The sequence below is a fragment of the Scyliorhinus torazame genome, chromosome 2, assembly GCF_047496885.1.
Source record: "Scyliorhinus torazame isolate Kashiwa2021f chromosome 2, sScyTor2.1, whole genome shotgun sequence".
Taxonomy (NCBI): Eukaryota; Metazoa; Chordata; class Chondrichthyes; order Carcharhiniformes; family Scyliorhinidae; genus Scyliorhinus; species Scyliorhinus torazame.
The window spans coordinates 39,081,015-39,100,614 of NC_092708.1; the positions used below are offsets into that span (position 1 = coordinate 39,081,015).

General features: G+C 47.6%; 1 protein-coding gene across 6 annotated transcripts in view; it reads left to right on the forward strand.

Annotated features, from left to right (window-relative positions):
* The window catches only part of ptpn4a (protein tyrosine phosphatase non-receptor type 4a), a 428,661-nt gene that overhangs the window by 292,859 nt on the left and 116,202 nt on the right, over positions 1–19,600 (forward strand). For all 6 annotated transcript variants that reach the window (XM_072470160.1, XM_072470166.1, XM_072470164.1 and 3 more), the window contains one exon: positions 3,181–3,315. In XM_072470160.1, coding sequence (XP_072326261.1) covers positions 3,181–3,315 — 135 coding nt within the window. The remainder of the gene's footprint in view (positions 1–3,180; positions 3,316–19,600) is intronic.

A 19,600-nucleotide genomic window follows, 5' to 3' on the forward strand; every position in this document is an offset into this window, starting at 1 on the left:
TATGAAGTGCTTCGAGAAGTTGGTCGTCAACTCCAAACTTCCAGACTGCCTTGATCACTGCAATTCTCGTACCGCCACAGCCAGTCCATCGCAGGCGCCACCTCCCTGGCCCTACACTCGTCCCTAGAGCATCTCAACAACAAGGACTCCTACGTCAGACTCCTATTCATTGACTACAGCTCTGACTTCAACACCATAATCCTAGCCAAGCTCGTATCTAAATCCAGAAACCTAGGACTTGGCTCCTCCCTCTGCAACTGAATCCTCTACTTCCTGACTCATAGATCACAATCAGTAAGGATAAACAACAACATCTCCTCCACGATAGCCCTCAATACTGAGACACTGCAAGGCTGCGTACTTAGCCCCCTACCATACTCCCTATGCACACACGACTGTGGCGAAATTTGGCTCCAACTCCATCTACACGTTTGCTGATGACACGACCGTCATGGGTCGGATCTCGAACAACGATGAATCAGAGTGCAGGAGGAAGATAGAGAGCCTAGTGGCGTGGTGTAACAACAACAATCTCTCCCTATACTTCAGCAAAGTCAAGGAGTTGGTCATTGACTTCAGAAAGCGAAATATCATATGCACCCCTATCTGCATCAATGGTGGCGAGGTGGAGATGGTTGACGGCTTCAAATTCCTAGGTGTGCACATCACCAACAATCTGTTCTGGTCCACCCACGTCAACGTTACAGCCAAGAAAGCACAGCAGCGTCTCTAATTCCTCAGGGAACTAAGGAAATTCGACATGTCCATATTGACTCTTACCAACTTTTACAGATGTACCATAGAAAGCATCCTACCTGGCTGCATCAAAGCCTGATTATGGCAACTGCTTGGCCCAAGACCGTAAGAAACTACAGAGTTGTGAATGCAGCCTAGTCCATCACGTGAAACCGCCTCCCATCCATTGACTCTGTCTACCCCTCGCGCTGCCTAGGGAAAGCGTACAGCATAATCAAAGACCCCTCCCACCCGGGTTGTTGTCTCTTCCAACCTCTTCCATCGGGCAGAAGATACAAAAGTCTGAGAACACGCACTAACAGGTTCAAAAACAGCTTCTTCCCTGCTGTTACCAGACTCCTGGATGACACTCTTATGGAATTAACTGATCGCTTCACACATCTTCTCTACTGAGTAGTACTACACTCCGTATACTTTACTCACTGCCAGTGTCTCTGTATTTACATTGTATTTATGCATGTCCTATGGTTCTTTTTTCATGTATGGTCTGTATGTAGAATAATATTTTTCACTGTACCTCAGTACATGTGACAAATCAAATCAATCAATCAAAGAAAATCACCCTATTTAATACTGAGGTATTTTTTTTTGTTGAATAAGGAAATTACAATCATTATGAAAAAATCATCTTTTCAGTTCCACATCTAGCTAGTTTTGTTATCTCTAAAGGTTGTACCTATGTTGACAGCTTTCACATCTTATTTAAAAAGACTAGGGTTTTTCTGCTAGATTCCATATTTGTTCTTCACTGAATTGACAGTACAGTTTATTGATATTTTTTCTCATTGCTAACTATATGATCAAATTGACGTGTTAAGAATAAAATAATAGAAAAAGTGTTTGATTTTGTTGTTTAATGTAATATCGGAAACATTAATATAGTGTAGCCCATATGCATCTATTTTCTTTTTAATTTTGTCAATTTGTTTCACTGTTATGTGTTGAACCCATTTCAAAAGAAATGGATGAATTATCTAAATGTGTCCTTTTATGTATAAAATTCACCTTAAAGAAAACTACTCTGGCACAAGTGTTCAGATGGAAATATTCACTTTTCACTGCCTAGGCCCCAAGTTTTAGAATTCCTTCTCTAAATCTCTCTGCCTCCCCATATGTCTCTCCTTTTAAGACTTTCTTTAAAACTTACCTTTTAGACCTCTCCAATATCACCTTCCTCCACAAATTGTCAATTTCTTCTGATTGCACTCCGCCTTGGAGTGTTTGCCGGCACTAAAAGATGTTGTTACAGATCACGGTCACCAAAATCTGACTGTGGGTGAACTAATGGTTATGATGCAGGTTCAAAACTTGTTTATGGAAGTTCTGGGATACTTGTAGTGTTTATCAATATTTTGGAACATTATACAATAAATTGGAATAGCATCTGGGAAGGGGAGTGGTAAAGGCAAAATAGAAGGGCGAGACTTGGAGAGGAAAGGAATTTTATACGGCGCTTTATACCACAAGAATTTAGTAAATTTGGTTATTGGCATATTTTCCATGTGACCGTCGAAATGGCAGTGCAGACAGAACCATGGTGGTCAGAAAAACCACGGCTGAGAACAGCTCACTAATGCAATGTGGTTACGTTTTCTGCGAAATTTCCAAATTGCACAGGAAATCCGTCAAAGCAGTTTGAGTGTGGGTGGGACCCAGAAGTTAAAACTGTTGAGATAGTTTTCCTTCAGTTGTTAGAAAATGCACAACAAATTACAGCGTGCCTTTGGTTTCCGATTATAATTTGAAAGAAATTAAGTTAAATAGATTAATATGCATGTATCACAGGTAACTTTAAATTATAGCCTAAGTATACAAATGTAGTTCAGTGAAAGAGATGAGTAGGCAGATGGAGGTGTATGTTAATCACATGATTTTCCATTTACCCTATTGTGGGAAAACTTGTATAAAGGCATAAATGTTCAGAATATCTGCTTGCAACACTGCTTAATGTCTGAAAAGGAACAAGTTATGGGGAAGAAAATGTGGACGGTGAGGCTGTGGGAATGTAATATACATGTTTTACTGCTTTGTTATTCATAAATTAGTGTTCTTTTAAGCTGTTCAGTTTACAACAGAAATGGTAATTATGACTGCTTGGTTCGAGGCATTGTAAGATCAGGATCATGTATTTAATAACTGTAATCACCAGATCAGTATGATTACTTAAGTCTGTGGTGAATCATATTGTAGAGGTGTTGCTGCTCATATATTGATGTTTTAATCTGCGTTCATTGGAGATGTAGAAGATTAGAGGGGTCATATTTAAAGCAATGTACATTTACTGTACAATGTAGCTTTAGGCCTGTCTTGTATGCAAGATCTATATTATTGTCTCAACATAATGTTAAGACCTAATTGATGACGTTCCCTCCCCTTGAAGCCTTGTTTTAAAAAGATGTAATTTCTTTGCCTTTAATGATTCAGATCACCCAGTAAACCATTAACGAGAAAGATGATGAGCGGGATAGACTGGGAATCAGTAAGCAGAAATTCACTGTCAGATGACCGACTTGAAACACAAAGTCTCCCTTCACGTTCTCCACCTGGAACTCCAAATCAGTGAGTAACAATTGCAAGCTTTTATTTAGGACTGAATTAATGGGTGATATTTTCAAGTGCAGTTTACGTTGTTAATATTTTAGTTTCTTTTAATATTTGTCTTTGTCAGTATCTTGTTCATTCTATCTCTCCCCAACTAAATAGCTTCATTGGAATGAAGTTTTAAAAATAAGAGGTTATTGGTTTTGTTTGGAGGGAAAGATGCATCCATGTAATCACAACTCAACCCAAACATTTAGAAGAGCATAACATAAGAAAAGGAGCAGGATTAGATCATTCATTCAGTCAAGTCTGCTCAAGTATTCAAAGTGATCAAGGCTGATCTTGGGTTTCAATTCCATTTTTCCTGCATGTTGCCCATACCCCTCGATTCCCTGAGAGACCAAAAAAGCTATCTCAGTCTTAAATATATTCAATGATGGAGCATCAATATCCATCTGGGGTAGAGAATTCCAAAGATTCACAACCCTTTGGAGACAAATTTTTTGCACATCTTGGTTCTAAATGATTAGTCCCTTATCCTGAAACTGTGATCCTTTGTTCTGTATTCCTCAGCCAGGAAAAATAATGTCTCCGCGCCTACCCTGTCAAATCCCCATCATAATCTTGAATATGTCAATGAGATTAACTCTCATTCTTCTAAACTCCAGAAAATATTAGAACCAATTTACTCAGCATTTCATCATTGACTATAAACTCTCGTCCCAAAAAATGATCCAGTGAATCTTTGGTGTACGACTTCCAATATATATATTGTTCCTTAGATATGGAGACCAAATTACACGCAGTATGCCAGGTGTGGTCTCATTGAGCTGTTGCTAACTTTTGCCGTAGTTTAATTGCTCTGTTTTATCACCTTTGCTCTTGAGTCGCCAGGTATCTTTATGATACAGCCACGTGGTTCAAGTCCGAGTACTGATCAATAATCCAATACACCGCTTAGTAAGATTTAAATCCGAGCACATTTATTATACACAGTAATCACTACTCATGTACAAATTCTACATCTAAGCTACTTCTACAGCTAACAGGCCAATACTTAACTTGGAACTGGCCCACCAGGTCAGGGAAACGAATGGCCTTTCGTTCGGGTTCTGAGCCTGCGGGATTTGAAGTTGGTACAGATTGGTAGCTAGGAGTGCCTATCTCGTAGCGAGCGTTGAAGTAAGACTTACTGGATATCGGCGGCGGCTGAACCGGTCACTGTCAAGGGTTGGTTCGTGTTGCTGAGTGACCCGGTCAAGAAGAACGATTTGAACTTGGGGCTTAATTCTTATAGTCCCCAGGGGCTTCCCGCCTTTCGGGGTGGACCCTGTATCTGGTTCCAAGTGATTGGACTTTGTCCCAATCACTTGGTTCGATTTTCTCCAGTGCTGGAGCGGTTCCCTGATGGATGGGCGGTCCTGAGGTGGTCGTTCACCTCCTTTTGTGTAGGCTTCTGCTGGCGCCGAAGAGTCTGGTTTTGCTTTGTGTCTAAATGTTGCTTATTGTTCCTGGGGATTGCTCATTAGTATGCAGATGGCTGGTGTTTTGTTATGCTGATGGTTGCTGGTATCGATCTTGTCTGGCCTTTCCAGAGGTAAATGCACAGTCAACCTGCAGCTGCTCGTTTTTGTCCTGTTGGCTGACTTTCCCATCAGCCTTTGCCGTTCGCCATTTTAAATCGGGAGTTAGCCATTTTAACTGGCTACAGAGCCTACACAATTGCAGCAAGACTTTTTTATTTTTATGCTCTAACCCCCTTTGCTTTCCTAATTGCTTGCTGTATCTGCATGCTGACTTTGTGTTCTGTGTATGAGTGCATCCAAGTCTCTTTGAACACCATAAGTTACATGTCTTCTGAAAAAATTCTGCTTTTCTACTCTTATAACCAAAATGAATAAACTCACATTTCCTCACATTATACTCCATCTGCCACCTTGTTGCCCAGCTGTTTAACCTGTCTATAACTCTGCAGCCTCCTTGTGTCCTCCTTGCACCTTGTAATTCCACCTAAATTTGTGTCATTAGCAAATTTGGGTACATTTCTCCGTTTCTTCATCTAAGCCATTGATATAGATTTTAAATAGCTGGGGCCTTCTGCGACACACCAGTACTCCCAACCTGTCAACTTCAAAATGCCCCATTTATTCCTACTCTGCTTTCTGTCTGGCAACCAATCCTTTATCCATATTAATATATCATCACAAATCCATGAGCCTTCATCTTGCCTGTTGACATTTAGTGTGGCACCTTATTGGAAGTCTAGGTTTTCTACATCTCTTCTAGTTGCATTTTCAAAAAACTCTTAAAAACCCGACAACTCTTAAGTCAAACAGTTTTCCTTTCGGAAACCATCTTGACTTGCCCGAACCAGACTGTTTTTCTAAGTGAATTGTTAAGACTTCCTTAATAACAGATTTCAACACTTTTCCTGTGACTAATTTCAGACTAACTGACCCGTGGTTCCTTGTATTCTCTCTCTTTCTCCTTTATTGAATTTTAGTGGTAATTTGCTAATTTCCAATCTGCTGTAACAATTCCAGAATCCAGGGAATTTTGTAAAATCATAGCCAGTGCATCCACTATCTAGTTATCTCTTTTAGAACCCAGGGATATAGGCTATGAAGTCCTGGGGACTTATTGGATTTTCGTCCCTTGAGTGTTTCCAGTACTTTTTCTGCAGATATTAATTATCTTAATTTTGTCACACTTCTTAGTCGTTAGGTTGTCCTCTATTTCTGGAATATAACTTGTGCTTTCTGATGTGTTGGGTATGCCGGGTCTGCAAGGACTGTGTTTACTGCAGCAGTGAGAGAGACAGGCTTCCAACACTTGAAGAAATGCAACTCGATTTTATTGAACTCTTAACTATCATACATACTTTAACTGTGGGTTGACACTATGCTGACTTGACTGGAGACCTGAGGCTAACCTGACCAGACTATCTTACTACTCATGGGCTCTGACTGTCTCAGAGGCTGGATCCCAAGAGAGCAGGAAAACTAGTGCCCTCTGGCTTTATAGTGGTCGTGTCCTGTTTGGTGATTGGCTGCTGTGTTCTGTGTGTTCAGTGGTCATCCTGTGTGTCAATCACTGCCTGTCTATGCACCATCATATACCTGAAGGGGTGGGAATAGAGGGATACGGACCCAGGAAGTGTAGAAGATTGTTGTTTAGTCGGGCAGCATGGTCGGCACGGGCTTGGAGGGCCGAAGGGCCTGTTCCTGTGCTGTACATTTCTTTGTTCTTTGCAGATAGAGGGCAGATAACAAATTAGGAAGAAACAATATGTACAGATGTGTAAACGGATCACAAGGTAATGCAACATTCAGTCTATAAATTCAGTCTCTGTGGCGGGCGGCGAATTCTGGTTGACCGCCTCAAGGATGGGTCAGGGGCTGCCTGCACTTGAACGGGCGCAACTGCCTCCCATGTAGAGGTCGGTAAAAGAACTGGCAAATCGGTGGCCTCGTGGAAGGGTGCGTCCTGAGGAACCAGCATGCGAGGCGGGACATCACATTCAGGTGGCGGGGGTGAAAGTAGCCGCAGTGCCTGCCTATTACGCCGAAGAAAGGAGCCATCATGTATGCGAACGAGGAACGATCTCGGCCACTTGCTTAACCACCACAGCCGTGGCAGACCAGCCACCGTCAGGTAGCTGAACATTAACTCGGTCAGCAGGAGCCAGAGCAGGGAGATCTGTGGCGTGGGTGTCGTACGCCGATTTGCATTGATCCCGAGACTGTTGCATCCTCTGCAGGACCGGAAAATTGTCAAGTCCGGGATGTGGATAGCCGGCACCGTCGTCCGTAGTGTGAGGTTCATTAGCAGCTGTGCTGGGGACAGGCCAGCGGACAAAGGAGTCGCCCGGTAGGCTAACAGCGCCAGGTTAAAATCCGAACCAGAGTCAGCAGCTTTGCACAACCGTCTTTTAACAATGTGGACCCCCTTTTCAGCCTTCCCATTCGACTGAAGTTAGTGGGGGCTTGAAGTGACGTGTGTAAAATTGTACAGTCGGACAAAATCCGTCCACTCCTGGCTGAAGAAACAAGGGCCATTATCAGTCATAACTGTAAGTGGAATGCCATGACGGGCAAAAGTCTCTTTGCATGCCTTGATGACTGTTGCTGATGTGAGGTCAGTCAGTCTGACCATCTCGGGATAGTTGGAAAAGTAGTCCACGAGGAGGCCCTTTGCATGAAAGAGGTCAGTACCAATTTTGGGCCATGGGGAGGACACCAGTTCATGCGGCTGTAGAGTCTCTTTGGGCTGAGCCAGCTGGAACTTTTGACACATTGGGCAATTGAGGACCATGTTGGCGATATCCTGACTGATGCCTGGCCAATATACTGCCTCTCCGGCTTGACGGCGACACTTTGACCCCCAGGTGACCCTCGTGGATCTGGCCGAGGACCAGCTCGCGCATGCTCTGTGGGATTACTATCCTGTCCAGCTTCATTAATATGCCGTCCACTACTGCTAGATCGTCTTTTATATTATAAAACTGGGGGCACTGCCCCTTTTGCCAACCATCAGTGAGATGTCGTATTACCCGCTGGAGTAAACGATCCCTGGCTGTCTCCTGACGAATTTGCACGACCCTTTCATCAGTGGCCGGAAAGTTGGATGCACAAAACTTCACCTGAGCGTCTATCTGACAGACAAAGTCCGACTGCTCACACGGTGTGGTGGTGGATCTAGAGAGTGCGTAGGCCACAATGAGCTCTTTGCCCGGGGTGTGGACCAGGTCGAAATAGTGTTTGAGGAGGATACATTGTAGCCGTGGCGTCATATCATTGAGGTCTTTTTGGGTGATGTGAGCCAATGGCCTGTGGTCTGTCTCGACCGTGAATTTGGAGAGTCCATACACGTAATCATGGAATTTGTCAATCCCTGTGAGGAGGCCCAGGCATTCTTTTTCAATCTGAGCGTATCGTTGCTCAGTAGGTGTCATGGCTGTAGAGGCATATGCGACTGGGGCCCAGGAGGAGGATTCGTCCCGCTGGAGGAGTACTGCCCCAATGCCAGCCTGGCTCGCATCAGTGGAGATCTTGTTCTCCTTGGCGGAGTCGAAAAACGCCAGTATCGGGGCATTGGTGAGTTTCACCCTGCGCTCATGCCACTCTTGCTCATGAGCGGGGAGCCACTGGAGGTCCATAGCTTTTTTGACAAGATTGCGGAGAGCTGTGGTGTGTGATACCAGGTTGGGGATAAACTTCCCAAGGAAATTGACCATCCCTAGGAAGCGGAGGACCGCCTTCTTGTCCTCCGGGGTCTTCATGGTGTTGATCGCTGACACCTTATCTGCATCTGGCTGCACACCGAACTGCGAAATATGGTCGCCAAGGAACTTTATTTCTGCTTGACCGAACGAGCATTTGGCTCTATTCAGTCGGAGGCCATGCTCGTGGATCCTGTGGAACACTCGCTTGAGGCGATCGATGTGCTCCTGAGGAGTTGTGGACCAGATAATATCATCGACATACGTTCGCACCCCCTCGATGCCCTCCATCATTTGCTCCATTATGCGGAGATGATGCCCAAGGGCAACCGGTTCGAACCGTAGCGACCGAACGGGGTGTTAAATGTACACAACCTTCGACTGGACGCGTCCAGCTGTATTTGCCAAAACCCCTTGGAGGCATCCAGCTTCGTGAAAAGCTTGGCGTGAGCCATTTCGCTGGTGAGCTCTTCTTGTTTAGGTATGGGGTAGTGTTCCCTCATGATATGGTTCAAATCTTTGGGGTCGATGCAAATGCAAAGTTCCCCTGACATTATTTTGACACAGACCATGGAGCTAACCCAGTCAGTGGGCTCAGTGACCTTCGAAATTACGCCCTCGTCCTGGAGGTCTTGCAGCTGCTGCTTGAGGCGGTCCTTAAGGGATGCCGGCACCGACGCGGTGCATGAACCACAGGTGTGGCATTTGGCATCAGCAGTATCCTGTATCGGTAAGGTTGTGTACCCATACCTTCTAAGACTGTGGTATTGTGCTATGATGCCATCTAATTGGGCTTGGAAGTTGACATCCGGCGAGGCCGTTGCCTCTGCGGATGACATGGTGTGAACCCGCTGCACAAGATTCAGGATTTTGCAGGCCCGAGCACCGAGCAGAGAAGATCTGTTGGCTCCTATAATTTCAAAATGCAGGGTTGCTTCTGAAGAAAGATGGGATACCGCAAGCTGGCATGAGCCACTGGCAACAATGGCATTGCCATTGTAGTCAAGCTGGCAGGCTTGGCTTGACGTGGATGGTGTCGAGGTCAGACTTTGAAATGAGGTTCACTGAAGCGCCGGTGTCCAGCCTGAAGAGTATGCGAGCCTTGTTGACCGTAAGGATGGCACACCACTCGTCCGGATGAATGCTCATCACTGGGAGTTGTTTCACTTTCTTCGCTGAAAGCATCGTATGCTTGGTGGTGATGCCCACCCGGAATGGAGATGTGAGGCACTCTGTGTCGGAATCTGGAACCATGTCAGAGTCGGAGTCTGCTACTGGTTGCTGTACTTACCGGACATTCCTGCGCTGCGACTGGGATCGCTGTGTATTGGGCAGTTGAGCAGATATGCACAGGGCTGCGTAGTGGCCAACTTTCCACACTGGAGACAGTGTCGAGATTTCGCGGGACATTGCCGCTTTAAATGGGCGGAGCCACAGTTGCACGTCATGGCGCCGACGTCAGGACGCTCCGTGCACCACCGCGCATGCGCGGTGCGGTCGAACGATGTGCGCACCTGTGCAGTTCGGTCGTTGGCCTCGCCGTCCCCTTGGTTGTAGCGTGCATGCGCAGGAGCCTGGGAAAAGCGCGCAAAATGGCCGCCCTCATCCAGACTCAGGCCCTGGAGCTGTTTTAGGGCCTGCACCCGCTCCGCATCGTGGGGGCCTTGCCGCGCCATCTCTGCCGCCTTGATATGGGAGTACCAGTTGTTAGCGTGCTCGTGGAGGACGCAGGATTCGATGGCGATGGTAAGGGTGAGCTGCTTAACTTTAAGGAGCTGCTGGCGAAGGGGATCGGAGTTGACCCCGAAAACGATCTGGTCACGGATCATGGGAGTCGGAAGTGGAGCCTTTGTTGCAGGACTGCGCGAGGATATGGAGATGGGTTAAGGACTGAAAAGGTTCATCCTTACCCTGAAGCCTCTGCTGGAACACACAATGTTTAAAGCTCTCGTTGACTTCGATGTCACAGTGGCTGTCGAACTTCAGCAGGACTGTTTTAAACTTTGTTTTGTCCTCGCCTTCAGCAAAGATTAGGGAGGTGAAGATGTAGATAGCATGGTCCCCGGCTGTAGAGAGGAAGAGAGCGATCTTCCTGGCATCCGATGCGGTTTCGAGGTCGGTGGCATCAAGATACAGCTGGAACTTCTGCTTGAAAATCTTCCAGTTAGCACCGAGGTTGCCGGCGATGCGGTGCTGTGGGGGAGGACGGACGCTGTCCATGTTACCGGATGGCTGATCGCTGGTCAAAGGCAGACTATCTCAAGGTAGGTCCGTCAAACTCGAGCATGACTCACTGGTACCATGATGTGTTGGGTATGCCGGGTCTGCGAGGACTGCGTTTACTGCAGCAGTGAGAAAGACAGGCTTCCAACACTTGAAGAAATGCAACTCTATTTTATTGAACTCTTAACTATCATACATACTTTAACTGTGGGTTGACACTATGCTGACTTGACTGGAGACCTGAGGCTAACTTGACTAGACTATCTTACTACCACATGGTGTATGTTCTAGTTGCTGCTCACGGGCTCTGAGTGTCTCAGAGGCTGGATCCCAAGAGAGCAGGCAAACTAGTGCTCTCTGGCTTTATAGTGGTCGTGTCCTGTCTGGTGATTGGCTTCTGTGTTCAGTGGTCATCCTGTGTGTCAATCACTGCCTGTCTGTGCACCATCATATACCTGTGTGTATATTATGACACTTTCTACAGTGAAGACAAACCCAGAATATTTGTTCTACGTTTCTCCTACTTCCTCATTCCCCATGATAATTTCTCCTTTCTCTGCTTCTAAAGGACCAACGTTTACTTCAGCTACTCTCATCCTTTTTCTATATTTGTTTTGTGAGGGCCACGAAGAATCCAGCACGAGTTTCAAGGATACAAAGAAATAACATTTATTTACAATAACATGTTTATACATCAGCAGCAGCAACTTCACTTGCTGCTCACTCCTTCCTGGCTGGTTCCAAACTGGCCAGCTTTATTTATACAGGGAGTCTGCTAATGATTTCTCCGCCCCCCTCATTGGGGAAGCTCATACTCCCACAGGATTGTGGGATTGTCACTAGTCCCCAGCCAATGGTAAGCAGATCGGTTATAACACCCCCCCCCCCCCCCCTCAAAGTCCAAGGAATCCACCAAAGACCCTGGCGAAGGAGGGCATCGGACTCGTTTAGCCGCAGGCCGGACACCATTTGCACGAGGCGCTGGATCGGGCGGCGTGTAACGAGAAGGAGACCGGCGCTTCCGTGATGAACGGTGTAACGGTTGTACATCCGCGACCCGTGGACCCGAGGATTCCCCCTCTGATACGTCCTGTGTCTCCATCTCGAAGTCAGAGTCTGCTGCCTCTGTCATCTCGGCGTCTCTATCTCCACGCGGTTCTGTAACGACCTGCGCAGGCTTTGAATGAGGCACCAGAGGAAGATTGTGAGGACTACTTTCCATTGTCTCTGTGGCTGTAGAAATGAGCTCCGGGCAGGGAATCTTTGGAAGGGATAGTCTTCTGGACCGAACGTGGTCTACATGTTTGCGCTGGTGACGACCCTGGGCTTGCACCTGGTAAGATATAGGGCCCGTTTGGTGCAAGATTACGCCAGGGACCCACTGGGCACCACCAGCAAAATTGCGAACGAACACTGGGTCACCAGGCGCAAACTGCAGAATCGGCTGATGCTGATGTCCCTGCTGTTCTTGTGTGCGGCGTACTTTTGCGCCAATGTCCGGGAAAACCATACTAAGGCGGGTGCGAAGTCTCCGGCCCATTAGGAGTTCTACGGGAACTACCCCAGTCACCGCATGGGGGGTGGTCCTATACGAAAACAAAAAGCGAGCGAGTCTCTTGTCCATTGACCCGGAAGACTTCTTCTTTAGGCCTCGTTTGAATGTCTGCACTGCGCGCTCCGCCAACCCATTTGAAGCCGAGTGGTAAGGGGCAGTGCGGATATGGCGTATGCCGTTCATCTTCATGAATCTCGCAAACTCCTCACTGGTCAATGGAGTGCCGTTATCCGTGACCACCTCGGGGAGGCCATGCGTACTAAAAGACAAACGCATCTTCTCACTTGTTGTGCAGGACATTGTGCCTAGCATCTTATGCACCTCTAGCCATTTAGACTGGGCGTCGATGAATAAAAGGAACATGGATCCTTGAAAAGGGCCGGCGAAATCTGCATGCAAGCACGCCCAAGGCCGCCCTGGCCATTCTCAGTGATGTAGGGACGCGGCCGGCGGAAGCTTCTGATGCTCCTGACAAATGGAGTAGTTTTGGGCCACCTTCTCAATGTCGAGGCCTGGCCACCAAACATAACTGCTGGCCAACATTTTCATTTTGGTCACACCTGGATGCCCATCAGCATCTTAGTATCAGCTCCTGTCCTTTTTCCGGGACAATCACACGAGTCCTCCACAAGAGGATGCCGTCTTCCATGCTGAATTCTGACAGCTTGGAGGAAAATGCCCGCAACTCGCCTGGGAGCTGTCTATGCTGCCCACCATACAGGAATATGTGTCGAACCTTTGACAGGACTGGCTCCGTCTGGGTCCACTCATGGATCTGTGATGCCGTGACAGGACAGGTGTCCATAAAATTTAGGGATGCAACCACCTCACCGGTCGTGGGGGTCGACATGGGGCCGGTCGATAAAGGCAATCAGCTCAGTGCGTCAGCATTCGCTATCTGCGTTCCTGGTTTGTGCTCCAGAGAATACTCTTATGCAGCGAGCAACAAAGCCCAGCGCTGGATCTGTGCGGAAGCAATGGGCGGTATTGGCTTATCCTATCTGAAAAGGCCCAGCAGAGGCTTATGATCAGTCACAATAATGAAGTGGCGGCCATACACTTACTGGTGGAAACTTTTCACCGCAAAGACCACTGCCAGGCCCTCCTTCTCGATCTGCGCGTACTTTTTTTCCGCTGCAGTCCGTGTGCGGGAGGCGAAAGCTATCGGCTGCTCGGCCCCGTTCTCCATCTTGTGGGACAGGACGGCCCAAATACCATACGGGGATGCATCACGTGACTAGCAAAGGCTTTCCAGGATCATAGTGGGTTAGTAACCCAGACGGCGACAATTGTTGTGTTACCCGCCGGAAAGCGGTTTCTTGCGGCTGACCCCAAACCCAGGTGTGATTTTTCTTTAGCAGAAGATGCAATGGGGCAGCGTAGTTGCCGGATTGGGGAGGAACTTCCCGTAGTAGTTTACGAGGCCGAGAAAAGAACGAAGATGCGAAGTGTCAGTCGGGGTGGGGGCCTGTTGAATCGCGCGCACCTTCTCTACGACGGGGTGCAAACCTTCGCGGTCCACCCGATAACCCAGGTAGACTACTTCCTTCGCCTGAAAGACGCACTTTGTACGACGTAAACGGACTCCAGCCTCCGAAAAGTTTCTAAGGACAGCCTCCAGATTTTCCAAATGTTCCTGCTCCGACGTCCCTGTGATCAAAACGTCATCGAAGTAGACAGCGACACACGGTAAACCTCTCAAAATGCCCTCCATAACGCGTTGAAAAATAGCGCAGGCAGAGGATACTCCAAAGGGCAAACGTGTATATTCATACAGGCCCCGGTGTATATTAATCGTTACATATGGTCGGGAGGCAGGGTCCAGCTCCAACTGTAGGTAGGCGTGTCTCATATCTAATTTTGTGAACGAGAGTCCACCTGCAAGCTTTGCGTAGAGATCCTCGATGCGAGGCATTGGATAACGGTCGAGTCGGGAAGCCGTATTCACTAAGTTTATAGTCGCTGCACAAGCGAACTATGGCATCTGGCTTCCATTACAGGTACAATTGGTGCTGCCCAGTCAGCGAAACGGACGGGCCTGATAATACCCAAAGTTTCCAAACGAGTGATCTCCCCTTCTACCTTCTCGAGCAAGGCGTAAGGCACCGGGCGCGCCCGGAAATAGCGCGGCGTGGCTCCTGGTTCGACTTGGATACGGGCTAAGGCCCCTTTTATTTTCCCCAAACTGGGCTGGAATACATCTGGGTATCGTCCTAGCACCTCAGTCAACCCTCCAGAAACTGTTTGGAGGATGCCGCCACTGCAAGTGCAAATGGCGCAACCAGTTCCGACCCAACAGGCTGGGCCCATGGCCGCGCACCACGATAAGTGGGAAACGCCCCTCCTGGCGCCCATAAACAACAGGGGTCATTGTAATTCCTGCACTGTCCAATGGTTCCCCCGTGTAGGTGGCCAACCTGGCCTGTGTGTCGGTTAATGTAAGGATCTGTATACCCTGCTTGATGCGGCGAATGTCCTCTGGGCGATCACGGAGACCGCTGCGCCAGTGTCCAACTCCATCTCAAGCGGGTGACCATTGACCCGTACTGTCACCTTAATGGGGGCCACACGGGGAGCTGCCACACAATGCAGCTGCAGGCAGTCGTCCTCCATCTCCACGTCCTCAGGAGTAGTCGCCGCAGGTTCATCCACATGGAAGGTACGGCCCCTGGGCTGGTCCCAGTTTCGGTCGGAACGACGGCGCCTCTGGCGCCACCAGGATCGGCGTCCGCGACGCTGTCGGCGCCTACAAGTCTTGACACAGACATGGCTCCTCATCCATTGGTTCTGGAGAAGGCTCCCTTCGGGGAGGAATGTCCGACGGCCACTGACGTCGATCCGGACGTCGCCTCGCCCAATGTACCGCAGGAGTGCGGGGGGACGTTTTCGGATAGAAGGGGTTGCGCCCCAAGGCATGCACCTCCATTCCCTGTAGCTCCTGCATTCCTCGTTCTGCGCTCTCTCGGGACAATACTATTTGAATGGCCTGTTGAAAAGTCAATGTTTGCTTAGCGAACAACTTTCTCCGGGTGGCCACATTGTTAATACCGCAAACCAAACGGTCGCGTAACATTTCTGACAAGGTCTCACCATAGTCACAGTACTCCGCAATCCTGCGTAGCCTGGATAGAAAGTCGGCAAGGGATTCTCCTGGGGTCCTCTCAGCGGTATTAAACCGGTAACGTTGGACGATCGTGGCGGGGTTGGGTTAAAATGTTGCCCCACTAAATTCACAAGTTCATCAAAGGTATTGGTGTCTGGCGCAGCTGGGTACGTAAGGCACCTAATCACCCCCAAACGTATGCGGGCCGCAGGCGGTGAGCAATATGACCACCTGGCGCTCATTTTCGGTGATGATGTTTGCCCGGAAATAGTAACGCATCCGTTGTGCGTACTGATTTCAGCTTTCCAGCGCAGCATCAAAAACATGCAAACGTCCGTACAGAGGCATGGTGTAATAGAAAACAACTTCCAACCTGTATTCAACAAAAATCCAGGGAGGTGGCTTCAGCAGTGTAGACAGCTATTCACCTTAACCCTCGTCGCCAGTTTTGTGAGGGCCACGATTAATCCAGCTCGAGTTTCAAGGATACAAAGAAATAACATATATATCTCAGCAGCAACTTCGTTTGCCGCTTACTCTTTCCTGCTGGTTCCAAACTGGCAAGCTTTATTTATACAGGGAGTCTGCTAATGATTTCTCCGCCCCCCCCTCCCTCATTGGGAAGCTCATACTCCCACAGGATTGTGGGATTGTCATTACTCCCCAGCCAATGGTAAGCAGGCAAGTTATAACAATTTGTGAAAGCTCTTACGGTCTATTTTTATATTCCTGGCTAGCCTAATCACACATACTATTTTCTCCTTTTTTTTAATCCATGTTTTGGTGGCTCTTTTACTGGTTTCTAAAATACTCTCAATCTTACTACTGTTCTTTGAAACATTATCAACCCCTTTTAATTAAATATGATCCTTAAAGCAAGCCACAGATGGACCCTCCTTGCTGAGCTTTTGTTTTTGAATGGAATTTATTTTTCTTGAACATTGAGAATTGGTTGTTTAAATATTTCTTTTTTTTTTTTTAAATGTTTTTATTAAGAATTTTTCAACAATATTTTCCACCTTACAAACTCCCGCCCCCCCCCCCCCCCCCCCCCCCCCCCGTAACAAAGAAAAGAAAGAGAACTCGTGTGGCCAGACATGAACATGGCAAGTCAATACAATACAGAACTTTGTACATTGGATTCATCCCGTACATGTCAGTTTCCGGGGCATTCATGTTTTTTCTTGCTCAAATGGCCCCCAAAGAAACCCCCCTTCCTGCCCCCCCCCCCCCAACGAACGATGTGTCCCCCTCCCCCCCGGGTTGCTGCTGCTGCTGTCCGACCTTCATCTAACGCTCCGCGAGATGGTCTAGGAACGGTTGCCACCGCCTGTAGAACCCCTGCGCAGACCCTCTCAAGGCAAACTTTATCCTTTCCAACTTGATAAACCCAGCCATATCATTTATCCAGGCCTCCACGCTGGGGGGCTTTACCTCCTTCTACATTAACAAGATCCTTCGCCGGGCTACTAGGGACGCAAAGGCCAGAATTCCGGCCTCTTTCGCCTCCTGCACTCCCGGCTCGTCCACCACTCCAAATAGTGCTAGTCCTCAGCTTGGCTTTACCCGGACTTTCACCACCTTAAATACTGTTCCTGCAAGACCCCTCCAGAACTCCTCCAGTGCCGGGCATGACCAAAACATATGGACGTGGTTCACCGGACTTCCTGAGCACCTCCCACATCTGTCCTCCACCCCAAAGAACCTACTCAGCCTCGCCCCCGTCATATGCGCTCTCTGAACCACCTTAAATTGTATCAGGCTAAGCCTGGCACACGAGGAAGAGGAATTAACCCTACTTAGGGCACCAGCCCATAGCCCATCCTCAATCTCCTCCCCCAACTCCTCCTCCCATTTACCCTTCAGCTCCTCTACCAAAGCCCCCCCTCTTCTTTCATCTCCTTGTATATCGCCGACACCTTGCCCTCTCCGACCCACACGCCCGAAATCACCCTATCTTGAATCCCCTGTGCCGGGAGTAACGGAAATACCCTCACCTGCCGCCTCACAAACGCCCTCGCTTGCATGTACCTGAAAACGTTTCCCGGGGGTAGCCCAAACTTCTCCTCCAGCGCCCCTAAGCTCGCAAACGTCCCGTCAATGAACAGGTCCCCCATTCTTCTAATCCCTGCCTGATGCCAGCTCTGAAACCCCCCGTCCATCCTTCCTGGGACAAACCGACGGTTGTCTCTGATCGGGGACCACACCGAGGCTCCCCTGTGTCGTCTCCACTGCCCCCAGATCTTTAGCGTTGCCGCCACCACCGGGGTCGTGGTGTACCTTGTCGGCGAGAGCGGCAGCGGTGCCGTCACTGGCGCCCCCAGGCTCGTTCCTTTGCAGGACGCCATCTCCAACCTCTTCCACACCGCCCCCTCTCCCACCATCACCCACTTACGGATCATTGCCACGTTGGCTGCCCAATAGTAACCACCCAAATTCGGCAGCGCCAACCCTCCTCTATCTCTGCTACGCTCCAGGAACCCTCTCGTTACCCTCGGGGTCTTGCTCGCCCACACAAATCCCATAATGCTCCTGCTTACCCTCTTAAAGAAGGCCTTAGTAATCACAATTGGGATGCATTGGAATACAAAAAGAAATAATTCCATCTTTATTCACTGTCATTCCTGTTAATCTGTTTATCCAATCAACTTTTGTCATACCTATGTGTTGGGCTTTGTTTAATTTTCAGCTTCTTATATATGTTTATGTGGTTTCAAACTTAATGTGTACTTAATTCAATCTCCATTGTATCAAGACCATTGTTGCATACAAGTTAGGAGCAGGAGTAGGCCAGTTGGATCCTCCATAAGAACATGGCTGATCTGACTGACTTCCCAGTTTCACTGTTTCCCAGTGGATCTCTTACTATGACTTTACTCATGAACCATGTCTCATTGCACAATACTAGATATGGAATATCCCCACTTAGTTCTACAATATATTGCTCCAGGAAACTGTCATGAAAGCATTTTACTAACTCATCTTCTAGACCACCGTTACCAATTTGAATGGTCCAGTCTATACAAAGATTAAAGTCCCCCTTGTTATAAGCTGCAATAATTAATGTTTAATATTCTGTCCAACAGTATAAGCCGATTATTATTAGGAAGCCAATTAACTTCCCTATCAGTGTTTTCTGACCCTTGTTATTCCTAATCTTCACCCTTACTGGTTCTACTTTCTGATTTTCTGAGCTAAGATTCTTTCTCACTAATGTCGTTATGCCCTTTTTATTATCAGGGCTTCCCCTCTTTTTCTTTCTACCTATCTTTTCAGAATGTGTGTACCCTGAAATATTTAATTCCCAACCCTGGTCTCCTTTATAACCATGTTTCTGTAATGGTGATTAGATCTAAAGCTTTTACCTCATTGTGCCACAAGCTCATCCATCTTATTGCAGATGGTTTGTGCATTCATATAAAGTGACTTCAAAATGTTTTACTGCTATTCCTTGCATGAATCTTACTCTCTAATGTACTAATACTGATAAACTCTCCGTCCATTCCTGTCCCATTCAGGTTGGCTTTACCCACATCGATTTTCTATTGCCCCAACCTTTAGCTTTGGATTTCTAAATCTCCCTCCACCCGAACCTTTTTCCTCCTCTAAGTTTAAAGCTATTTTTCCCTACTCTGACCATATTTACTCTTGCACTCCTTCTGTGCATTCTGGCACACCCTGGTTAACGTTCTCCCCGTATCTCTGTGGGTTTCCTCCGGGCGCTCCGGTTTCCTCCCACAAGTCCCGAATGACATGCTTGTTAGGTGAATTAGACGTTCGGAATTCTCCCTCCGTGTACCCGAACAGGCACCAGAACGTGGCAACTTGGGGAATTTCACAGTAACTTCATTGTAGTGTTAATGTAAGCCTACTTGTGACACAAATAAAGATTAGATTAGACCATTTCTCTGTAATATTGCCTCTTGAACTTTCCAAATCTACCCTAGTGTGAACCCTTTCCTGACTATATAGTTTAAAATCCTCTCTACTGTCCTAATTATACAACTTGCCAGGAAACTGGTACCAATCTGGTTCAGGTGAAGACCATCCAATGGTAAAGCTCACTCATTGCCACTTTTGCACCATGAATTGAAACCCGTTTTTCCTACTCCAGTTTTTCAACCACGCGTTCAACTCTCTGAAACGAAAGAGAAAATGCTGGAAAATCTCAGCAGGTCTGGCACCATCTGTAAGGAGAGAA